This window comes from Cyprinus carpio, chromosome A11 (genome assembly GCF_018340385.1).
Source record: "Cyprinus carpio isolate SPL01 chromosome A11, ASM1834038v1, whole genome shotgun sequence".
Lineage (NCBI taxonomy): Eukaryota > Metazoa > Chordata > Actinopteri > Cypriniformes > Cyprinidae > Cyprinus > Cyprinus carpio.
The window spans coordinates 7,633,979-7,646,027 of NC_056582.1; the positions used below are offsets into that span (position 1 = coordinate 7,633,979).

The 12,049-nt window shown below is 34.2% G+C and overlaps 1 protein-coding gene across 3 annotated transcripts in view; it reads left to right on the forward strand.

Moving 5' to 3' along the window:
- Window positions 1-9,916, forward strand: part of pde4cb (phosphodiesterase 4C, cAMP-specific b) — a 68,924-nt gene extending 59,008 nt beyond the window's left edge. For all 3 annotated transcript variants that reach the window (XM_042766114.1, XM_042766115.1, XM_019067789.2), the window contains 9 exons: window positions 1,874-1,967; window positions 2,151-2,320; window positions 2,670-2,768; window positions 2,965-3,129; window positions 3,229-3,328; window positions 3,559-3,713; window positions 5,631-5,753; window positions 5,910-6,092; window positions 7,035-9,916. In XM_042766114.1, coding sequence (XP_042622048.1) covers window positions 1,874-1,967; window positions 2,151-2,320; window positions 2,670-2,768; window positions 2,965-3,129; window positions 3,229-3,328; window positions 3,559-3,713; window positions 5,631-5,753; window positions 5,910-6,092; window positions 7,035-7,439 — 1,494 coding nt within the window. In that variant the 3' untranslated portion in view covers window positions 7,440-9,916. The remainder of the gene's footprint in view (window positions 1-1,873; window positions 1,968-2,150; window positions 2,321-2,669; window positions 2,769-2,964; window positions 3,130-3,228; window positions 3,329-3,558; window positions 3,714-5,630; window positions 5,754-5,909; window positions 6,093-7,034) is intronic.
- The last annotated feature ends 2,133 nt before the right edge of the window (window positions 9,917-12,049 follow it).

Consider the following 12,049-nt stretch of genomic DNA (forward strand, 5'->3'; position numbering starts at 1 on the left):
AATATTTCAGTCAAAAGTGAAAATAGGAAACATTTGTTCTCCTTAAAACAAGAGAGTTGATGTATAAGCAGTTTTTTCCATACAGTGAAAGTGTATTTATGGCCAAAACTGCCTAAAAAGTCAAAAAGCATTATAAACAGGCCACACTGTACAGTATAGCTTTTACACTGTGTTAGTACACAGCTCTAGCTCACAAGACATTTGCGGTGCAGACTTGTCATGAAGATCTGTACTTCATACAAATTTTCATTTGCTCATTTCGAAGCTGTTGTTAACTAAAACTAATAAAAATCATTTTAGTTCATTGAAACAGAGCTGAAATAAAATAAAATAAAATATAAATATTAGGTGAAAAACTTAAATGAAAATTTTAAATGCTGCGTTGGCAGCGAACTGAAATAAAATATGTTTAAATATTTAAATATTTAAAAACTCATAATAATAATGAAAATTAATTAAATTGTTAAAATAAAAATAAATAATACTAAAATAGCACTGCACACAGAGCTGTCTTATGACTTCTTATGACTTCAGAAGGCTACTTTTATGATACTTCTAGTATTACATATAATTTAATGAAATAAATTGGTTATTAATATGTTTTGGGGTACAGTGAAGTAGTACATTTTAAGGTCTTTATGTTAATAATAACATTAAATTCCCATTTGATGTTGTGCATGTTCCACACCCAGAGTCATGCATAAAGATAGCAACAATGCAATACAATCCCAGCATATTTCAGTACAATACTAAAGAGAAACGTGGACGTATGCAATGTTGGCAGAGTGGTTGCAGTTATTACAGTGCACGAGACACAGTGTAGTACAGTATGTTTACTGTTAGTCAAAAGTGTGGTCTTATTTGCCAGAATTTATGTTTCTCATTAGAAAAAAAAAATTGCTCATGCTGTTGTTGTTTTTTTTTTTTCTGTTTTGGACTTTTATTGCAATGCTCCATATTCAGTTTAAATTATATGTTAACCAGAGTTGTAAATCATTTGCTGATTCATGATTACATAACCCCTGTACTGTAATGTCTGAATGAGTGTTTCCTCACATAGCTTTTGGTATGGACTCAGTTACCATGGTAACCAAGTAACAGTGTGATGATTGTGCTGTAAGGCTCTGACGGCTGATCACTGGCAGTGTTATAACATTAATTTTCTGCATCTACTGCTTACAGTTCATTGTATCAGTTGCTGTTGTAATTATTACACTGAAATCAGTACATTAGTGGCTGTCCATTTTTTCATCAGCGCTGGTTTCGGGAAATATTTTTCCCATAGGGATTTTAAAAAAAGAAGCGTTGTATGCCATGAACCAAATTAACCAGCTACGAGGGGAATCACAACATTACAGACTTTAATTTGAAGCAAAAAAGTGTATGAGAATCTGACAAAACAGCTTTAATGAGGGAAGGAACTACAATCCCATGAAGCATTGCAAATGATATTAATTGATTTTAAAATGCCAGAGAAATATAAAACTATTAATTTAAAGTTGTTTATCTACAGAAACAATATCCTATATTTAAGTTCATTGCAAAATATGCATTTATACAAATATTTTTAGAGAGTAGGGAGACCAACTCATTATGTCATTTTGCACAGCATTATGGGTAATGTAGTTTTTCACCACAAATTGCTCTATCACACATGATTCTTGTAAAAATAAGTTGAATTAATGTGAACATATGGGTTCAGCAAAAGCAAAGCCTTGGAGCTCACAAGAGGTCTGTCTTTAAAGTTTTTTCAGTTATTGTTAAAAATCAATTTCCTTATGGAGAAAATGAATGGAGTTTTTACTTCTGGAACTTGACTGTTGCAAATATGCTTCTAATGTTTTATTCATTTTATGTGTTGTATTATTTTTAGTTTAAAAGAATGCTCAACAGGGAACTAACTCAGCTGTCAGGGACCAGCCGGTCAGGAAACCAGGTGTCAGAGTTCATAGCAAGCACAATTTTACGTGAGTGACTTTGTCATTTATATGCACAAATTTAGAGACTGGATTTATGATAACATGGTGTGTTTAGCATTAATTCAAAGGAATATATATTCAGTATTTTTCTTCTGTTTTCCCATACTGTGTCTTCTTTTCAATCTGAATATAGCTCAGGGCTTTTCAAATACTCTGGGGTTTGTGTTGCAGAAAAACAGAATGATGTGGAGATTTTGTCAGCAGCGTGTAAGGAGGAGAAAAAACGCCGTCCGATGTCTCAGATAAGTGGAGTGAGAAAACTGAGTCCCACTCCGAGTCTCCCTCCAACATCCATCCCTCGATTTGGTGTCAACACACAACATGAGAGCCTCCTGGCCAAGGTGTCCCTTCATTACACTCTTTGTCAGTTCTACTGTAGATCAGAATTGCGAAATATAAACAAAAAATTGTGATTACCTTTTTTATTTTTTATTCCATGATGGAAACAGAAAAACATAATTGCAAGATTTAAAGATTTTTAGTTTAGTTCAGTTATTTATTTTAACTATTTCAATATTTCTTTTCAGTTAGTTAATTATTTTAAATGTTTTTATTATTTCAAACCTAACAAACTACTATTAGTAAAATATTTTGATAAAGAATTGATGGATTCACAGTGCTATAATATTATTGTTCATGTTATTATAAGTGCTCTTCACTGGAGTAGAATGACTGTATTTTTCTCTTCAGGAGCTTGAGGACATCAATCGTTGGGGTATAGATATTTTTAAGATAGCAGAGTATTCTGGGAATCGGCCACTGACGGTCATAATGTACACCGTTTTTCAGGTAATTAATTTGTCTAGAAATATCTCTTGAAATAAATATTTCACTGCTTTGCTTTTGTTCGCTATTTCCTACAATATAAATAGATTTGAAAAAAAAAAAAAACAGATAGAAAAACTGCCAGAAAAAAATCTCATCATTTTATCATTAGATAATTTACCTGACAGTTGATTATATTTTTATACTCTGTAATTGCCAGGAGCGAGATTTGCTCAAGACCTTTAAGATCCCATCGGACACCTTCTTAACTTTCCTCATGACTTTGGAAGATCACTACCATCCGGACGTGGCCTACCATAACAATATCCACGCAGCAGATGTTGTGCAGTCCACTCACGTTCTTCTCTCCACACCTGCCCTAGAGGTCAGCATGGATGATCACGTACATACATAATGCTCACGGGAAGTAACCTCTTAACAGACCATCGTTAACACAAGGATATTATTATTATTTTACTTTCAGGAAGTGTTCACAGACCTTGAGATCATGGCTGCTCTGTTTGCGAGTGCTATTCATGATGTGGACCATCCAGGAGTGTCTAACCAGTTCCTTATTAACACAAGTACGACTCTTTAATGACAAACCATTAAAATAACTCCCAGATCCATCCACACATCCATTCAACGCTTATTTAAAAACTGATGCAAAATTCGGGATTGAAACCAAAAATGCAGATTCCAATCAAAACCAAAAATAAATGTTATTTAAATAATGATACACAAAAATTTCGGTGCATCACTACTATAAAGCCAGCAGGATCTTAGCGTGTAATTTTTCTCTGCACTCTTTCAGACTCTGAACTCGCTCTCATGTATAATGATGCCTCAGTGTTGGAGAATCATCACTTGGCTGTGGGCTTCAAGCTTCTCCAGGAGGAGAACTGTGATATCTTCCACAACCTCAGCAAGAAACAACGACAGTCCCTGCGACAGATGACTATAGATATGGTGAGACTTTTATAAATGTCTATTACAGCTCTTTCAGGAATACTTGAATCTGATTGGTCAGTCAATATAAAACAAGATGTGTTATTCCCCGATAACAATCATCGTCATTAGCAATTTCAAATAACACACTGCTTATCCAGGTATTCACGTCTCTTATATCACACCACAACACTCTCACGTGTTTCATTCAAACACAGCTGCTATCATCTTGTGCCTCAGTTATTTACTGTATTTGCTATAAAATGAAACCGCAGGACTTCGGTATTAAAGGTAGGGTAGGTGATTTCGGAGAGGGTAGAAATAGCAAACTAGCTTTGAAAGTATAAGATCCCACCCTCCCTGCATAATCACTCTGCAAAGCCACGCCTCCTCCAAAAACCATGAACGCGCACAAGCACACCAGAGACTTACCAGCGAGAGACGGCGTTGGTGGAGGATCGAATGCAACGCTGTCAGATCACTAGTGAGAAAACATTACAGTACAAAGTGCATAATATTACAATAATAATGCCTTCCATTCTTGCTCGTTCTGCATTAGCGTAATGGAACGCGCTGATGACGTATCATGTCTGTGCGAACAGGGTGTGCAGAAGTATGTGAATACATATGTTGACAGGCAGGAAAGACAGCCTATTGTAGCCCTTGGACCGAGGGATATGATTGGACAAACATTTTGTGGTCCTATGCCTTCCACAGACGATATAAATACATGTAAATACATTTAGACCACTTAACCTAATGATTACTATCAGGATGTGAAGAGACTTTCAATCAGCATAAAAAAAAAATAAATAATAATAATGTTTTTAAAACCAGATTATCTACCCTGCCTTTAAAAGTGGGCCGTATGTTAGGAATTGTTTTTCTTTGCGAGAGCTTTGCGTTTAAAGTAAGGAGGTTAATGTACATCTAGCCAGCTGTTATTGCAGAATAAACCCCAGCAGGGTGATTAGGACACTGACATGAACTGGCTGGATGTACATTATCCCTTACATAAACCTAACCATCATATGCCAAAGTAAAATCACTGTACTATATTATTGTGCAACACTTATACAGATATATAATCTTTACAGACTAGAAGTGATTGTTATAGTAGTAACTCTGATTCCACTTATTATTAGTTCTTTTAAACAAGCCCAAAATAGCTGATCCTTATAACATTTCATTATATGTTTATATATAACAACACTTCTTTCAGGTCCTTGAATCTGATTGGCTGAGAGCATTTTCAAGTGGTGTAATATTCTAGTGATAACAGCACTCCAGCCATTTTACAGTTTTGTGTTACTCCGCTTGCAGTATTAACACAGCGAGTGTGATATCATCATTTACTCAGCCTCAAGTTGTACCAAACCTGTATGATTTTCTTTCTTCTGTTGAACACAAAATAAGATACTTTGAAGAATGTTGGTAACCAAACAGTTGCTGGTCTCCATTGACTACCGAAGTGTGGAAAAAAAAAGACAATGGAAGTCAGTGGGAACCAATTATTCACACATTTGTGTGTTAAGCAGAAAAAGAAATTCAGCAAAGGAGCAACTGAATACTGGTTTGGAACAGCTTGAGGGTAAGTAAATGATGACAGAATTATCATTTTTTCAAACTATCCATTTAAGGAAAATATAGTCACCATCATACATCATAACCAGATGTCTGATAATAATGATGTATGAGTGAATGACGCAGATTCAGTATCTGTTTCTAAATGAGTCATTGAGGTAATGAGTGATCTGTGACTCATTTGTGAGTCAAGTTCATAAGAGTCTGTCATTTGTGAATCAGACTACTCCGGTCTCTCTTTGTTGTTTTAATTGTAAAGACTGTTAATGAAACTAAATGACAGTTCTAAGATGTCACATTTAAAATACAGTGTTTTTCGTAGATCTAATATCAACTTCCCCGTTGTCTCTACAGGTATTAGCCACTGATATGTCCAAACACATGAATTTCCTGGCTGACCTGAAGACAATGGTGGAAACTAAAAAAGTGACCAGTCTGGGAGTCTTGCTGCTGGACAACTACTCAGACCGGATACAGGTAGTGCACTTCTCTCTCTACCAATACAAAGGGCAATTCTAGTCAGCCTTACTAAACAACTCTATTTAGGTCAATTTTTGTGTGACTAGTCAACCATTTTTGGGCTTTTCAGTTCTATTTGCACAATTGTAAAAATTCTTCATTCTTTTCTTCAAAGTGCTTCAGAATATGGTTCACTGTGCAGACCTCAGCAACCCCACGAAACCCCTGGAGCTCTACAGAGAGTGGACGGACCGCATCATGGTGGAGCTCTTCAGTCAGGGGGACCGTGAGCGTGACAAGGGCATAGACATCAGCCCCATGTGTGACAAACACACAGCTTCGGTGGAAAAAACTCAGGTATGTCTGGGAGGGTCACAAGGGGGCGCTGGGGGTCTGCAAAAAATTGAGAGAAAAAACTAAAAGGCACTATTACACTATTTTTTAAGACTGTCAAAGGTAATTGTGTATTTATAACATTATTAAAATATGTTTCAAATAATAAAAATTAGAATATAGAATGTAAATAAAAAGTATTTTCTGATACTCTTTTAATAATTTGTGAAATTACAAAAGCCAAATATTCCAAGAAGGATTTATAACATCACATTTAATATTTTCTCACACTGTATAAATGCTTTTTAACTGTAAGAAAAAAAAATGCATTTAGTTTCAACTGTAGAATATACATTGAGTATGCTGTTTTGTACTTTAAAAAATGCCTTTATAATATTGCACTTAATATTTTTCTCACGCTGTATAAATTGTTCTTTATTTTCATTACATGAAAAAATATAGATTGAGAGAAAAAAGTGAAATATTACAAAAATTATTTTGTAGGACTTCCATAGTTAATATGTGCATTTAAGATAAAAAGTGTTTAATATAATGACTCAACATTCACTCAATTTGATTCGTGAAATCATGAGATGAATTGTGAATATTTTATTCTATTATTGGCAGTAGTTTTTAACTGGAACAAAAAACTGAATTTAATTTTGTTAATAAATAAATAACAGAAGACTATAGATGTACATAAAACAAACTTTCTGATACTATTTTAATCATTTGCAAAATTACAATATAAAAGCCAGTTATTATTTTAAAAAATCTTTGAAATATCACACTCCATATTTCTCACACTGTATAAATGTGTGTTTATACATCAATATATGTAGCTGCCTTTTTAGGAAGCGGCTCCTTCACAAATGAATCATCATATGTGGGATTAACACGTTTGAAAAAGCCTTTCCTGTACTATACTGTACTAATGACGACTGTGTTTAATTATTGCTTCTTAAGGTGGGGTTCATCGATTACATTGTCCATCCTCTATGGGAGACATGGGCTGATCTGGTCCATCCAGATGCTCAGGACATTCTAGATACATTAGAGGACAACCGCGAATGGTATCAGAGCATGATCCCACGCAGCCCCTCGCCCACCCCTGAAGAGCAGGACTCCCGGGCCACGCTGGGCGTCGCAGGCCCAGCCGGAGAAAAGTTCCAGTTTGAGCTGACTCTGGAGGAAGAGGACGGGGAGCTAGAGGCTGAAGAAGAGCAGACGGATGCAGACAGATCAAGGACTATGACAGACCCCAGGCATCCGCAAGCGCCCCCTGGCGGAGTCACGCCCATTTTAGACAGCAGCGAAAGAGAACTAGACCAAGAAATGACCAGCGTATCCATCTTGCAGTTGGAAACTTAACAAGGCCTAATACTAAAAGTGCTACTTCACTTGTGTTTCTTAGTTGCACTTACGAATATTTTAGGGCTGAGTAGAACCGCCATACACTAAAAACGAAAAACACAACAGACCCTAGGTTTATCTGACCAAATAAACCTGTGTTTTTAAGCTATATTTGTGTCCCAGACACAACCTTTTGTGAAAGCACTGAGGCCGAAGGTGTAGATGAATGTTTTCGTGCTCTCATGTGAGAGTTGCATGGAGAAACATGAGTCTTCCCTTGAGTGACTGTCTGTGCCAACTGCAGAGGAAAGCTGATTTACTCATTATGTGAAGGGTTTTCCTCTCGACTCTAGGATATTTATTACCTTGAACCTTTTTAATAACGGATAACTTATGCTTTTGCTTTTTTTGCCACTGAGAAATAACTTAGTTGAATGAAACGGGACAGCTGCGAGAAATATTTAAGGCAAGACACCACAGGTGAATAGAGAAAAAAAAATAACTAATACTAATAATAACTAATCACCATACTTCCCCAGCTGATTAATCACTGTAGATTAATAATAATAATAATAATAATTTTGTATTACAAGTTTTCTGAAATGTTATGTTAAAATATGTAAATGAAGCATTATATAATTAAAATCTGTACTCATTTCCAGAAAAGAAATCTGAACATTGGTTCAAAATTCATTTTGTTGGCTTCAAAGGTTTTTTACAGAGGGGATTTTGGATTTCTCTTTTTATCACTCCATAAATCAGAAAATTCTGTCAACCGCCATAAAAAAACTAAAATAAATAAATAATAAATTCACTATGATTTTAGGAATAAAATGTTATATAAATAAGGCGAATGATTGATAGGAACCTCTCTGTAAAAACCTTATAAATCAACTTTAAAGCTTGGTGTATATACATGATGCTAAAGTGGAGATTTCTGACTTTTAAGTAAAAGGCCTTTGAAAATATGCATTGTAATTGAAATCTACAGACACAAATAGATAATTAATATTAATTTGTATGTTTTCTTTCCACTAGTCTGAAAGAAGAAGCAGAATTTACCAAAAAAAAAAAAAAAAGGTTTTGCTTGTAGTGTCTTGCCTTAATAGGTTAGCCATAACTTTGTGATTGCTGATAACCTCAGGATAATGTTGATTTCATTTTAATGTAGCAAGACTCCAAAGTGCAGTCACTAAACTATCTGTTTATAATCTTGTTTTGAACAAAAAAGAAAAAATGTAATCTAAAAGCCTAAATATTGGGCTCATTAGACGACCGCACGGAGAATCCCTTTAGACGCGTCTTTGTACTGAAATACTTTTATACCTCTTGACACATTAGCACTATGTAGACATTATGATTACAGTAGGTTTATATTTTATCTGATTAATTATTCAACTGACAGTTCATCAAGTGCTGACAGCTCTAAATTTGACATTTACGAGTGAATCAGTGTTTTATGTTGATTTACTCTCCTGTGCCCATGATAGAGATTGTAAAATTGGCTGCCTCCACTGGGTGCTATCAAGTGGTAAAGTGGATCTGACATCTTTCCCAGTTTTATAGTTACCGTAGGTGGATTTAAACAGGAAGTTCTGGTCTAGATCAGCACGAACAACCCTTGCTCAGACGCGTGTCCACCTCACATAAAGGGCTTAAGGTCCTGCTCTCATATTGTCATCAGTTTCAGAGATCTTTGCCTCAAAATATGCCAGAACCACGCAATGAAATTACAGAGGAATTTGAATTTCATTTGAAATATGGTAAACTAAACTGCATAAACCAAACTGTGGACAGAGAAAATTGTGTAGAATAAATAAATACATAAATAAAAGTTATACATTTGAATTAGTTAAGATTTACCAAATGTAAAATTACTATTCTATTCTTAATTCTTTTAATGGTTGGAAATTGAGATTAATTACAAGATTATATATGAATAATTTCCAGATAATATTATGTGTTTTATTTATTTGGGGTTTGACCAATCAGAAAAAGCTTGAGAAACTGGTTTTAAAACAATTATTTTTATACGTAATAGCCGAGAAATTAAACACTTCACCTTTAGTAGGTTAAAAACATGGAACTGTGATACATACATTTTGTAATTAAAAATAAATAAATAAATAAATTCCCTCCTTAAGAGTAGTCAGCAGCGCTGAAGAGAACCTGTAGCCAGATTGATGTTAAATGCTAAGAGTGTCACTTTATCCAGTAGCCCTGGGCACACTCGTTCTCAGAGATTAGAAAAGCCAGTGTAGAAATCAAGAGCCTTAAAGCACATCCCTTTAGTTTCAGTGCCATTACAGCAGCGACTGTGAAACGTTTATAGTGTCTGAAATGAATTTGCTGTATGATATTACTGAACTGTGTCCACTTCTCTGTAATAATGTGTTTATAAGCATCCTCTGTATGTTAGTATTACTGACATAGTCAAAGATATTTGTTTATGGGTCGAGGTCTTGTATGTTCCAGATAAAGTTGGTTTATCAGTGTGTTTGTGTTCTCCACTGTCAGAGCCAAAAATACTTAATTTTTAATTCAGATTGTTCTGAATTGCCAATAAAAAAATAAAAAATAAATAATGTGTGGTTTTAAGCAATCATTCATAAATTGCTGCTGAGCAAATAAAGACCAGAGATAGGTACAAATTTGGCTTGTTAGCTTCAATGCTAATGCTAATCATATCTCTCCAGGTATTACAGGCCTCATTGGTGATATGCATTTTTATAATGACAGATTCTCATTCTAGAAAGCCTTTGATTATCTAAAAAAAATTGTATGTGCCCCTATGTGCAAGATTAGTCTATTGGGTCTATTTTTCTGAACTTCAGCATTACACTAGTGTGTGTGTGTTTGTGTGTGTGTGTGTGTGTGTGTGTGTGTATATAGGGGAGAGTTGGGTGAGTTGAGCCAGTTTGTACTTACGTTGTGTTTAAAGCGAGCACATGACATGTATGGGTCCAACTTAAATATAAACATATATTTCAGGATGTGATCCTTGGGAATAATCACTTTGGATCTAAAATAAACTGCGTTCAAAATATGGCTTTCCAAAAAAGAAGAAAAAGAAAAAAAGAGATAGAGGGTTCAAGAGAGGGGTAAATTGAGCCTAGGGAGAGGGTACAGTAAGTTGAGCCACATGGAGTTAAACTGTGCCATTTTCACCTCTTGCTATATCAAAGGAAGGGAAACTCAATAAAAATGACTTCTTAAAATCTACAGTATGTGCACTGATTACTTATTAACACATGACCCTAATAAGGAGCCTAACAACTCTGAAGGCGTTTTTTCAATTATTTAAAAATTTCAGGACAAAAAGTTCAAATTGAAGAATAAAAAAAAGACTGGAACTGACCTTACAGAAATGGGCTTGTACTCAACATCCCACTTATAAATGTTGCAGGGAAATACAATTTCATTAAATCTTCAGTGGCCAATTTTTGCCAATTTTCATAAACAAGGCCTATTTAAAATGTATAAAACGAAATCAAAATCATGTTTGGTGTAAAATTTATGAAATATAATGTATAATTACAGTAAAATAATACTTTATTATAATCATAAGAAGGGGTGAGCCACTGGCTCAACTTTCCCCAGGAGCTTTGGCTCAAATTACCCCACTCCTACCATTCTAACAAACTATTATCCAGCAGTTTGGAGCTAACATTATAGCCCCATATTATAACCTCCTAAAGCACAAACACGTGTGATATTTTTTCAGATTTGTCTGTAATTATTCAGACACAAGATGCATGAGTCCTTGAACATACAAAAATCACTTTTTTTAACCTAAATGTAGTATTCCATTGCCTCTCTCCATCATAGGGTGACTAAAATGCTTAAATCTTCAAATATGTGTGGTCACATCAACAATTTTATTTAAGGCTGTCTAGAACCGCATGCTCAAATCACCCCGCTCTCCCTTATATAACCTATATATATATATATATATATATATATATATATATATATATATATATATATATATATATATATATATATATATAGTATTCTATACCATCTAGTATTCAAAATAATATATATATATATATATATATATATATATATATATATATATATATATATATATATTATTTTGAATACTAGATGGCGCTACAAGTGCATTGATGAAATTTTCCCCTTTTGTACTCATTGCATTTTTATTCTGATAAAGATTTAGTTAGTTGCAATATAATAATGATACAAATAATTTAGTTTTATTACATATAATGAATATACAACAATATATAATATTATATATTCCTTTGTTACCGTGCTGTACCCCTTTTCAGACAACTTGAGAGGAAAAATCAAAATACTTTTTAAAATATATTTTGATCAAAATACAATAGCACAGTTTTTATTAGTACAAAAAAAAAGAAGGTAATTTAGGACCAGCTACCACTATCATCAAAAAGCGTATTACATTTAATTTAAATTAGGTCTTACATTATTTTATTATGATTTTACAGTAACAACAATAATAACTATACTGTATTTGCGTTAACCATTGTTGCCATGATGATTTGTCATAAGAAACATGACCAATAAAGAGTCAAACTTTGCTTACATGTCAGTGTGGTGAAAAGGACACTGACCTGCACCGGTAATGTAAACAAAACACT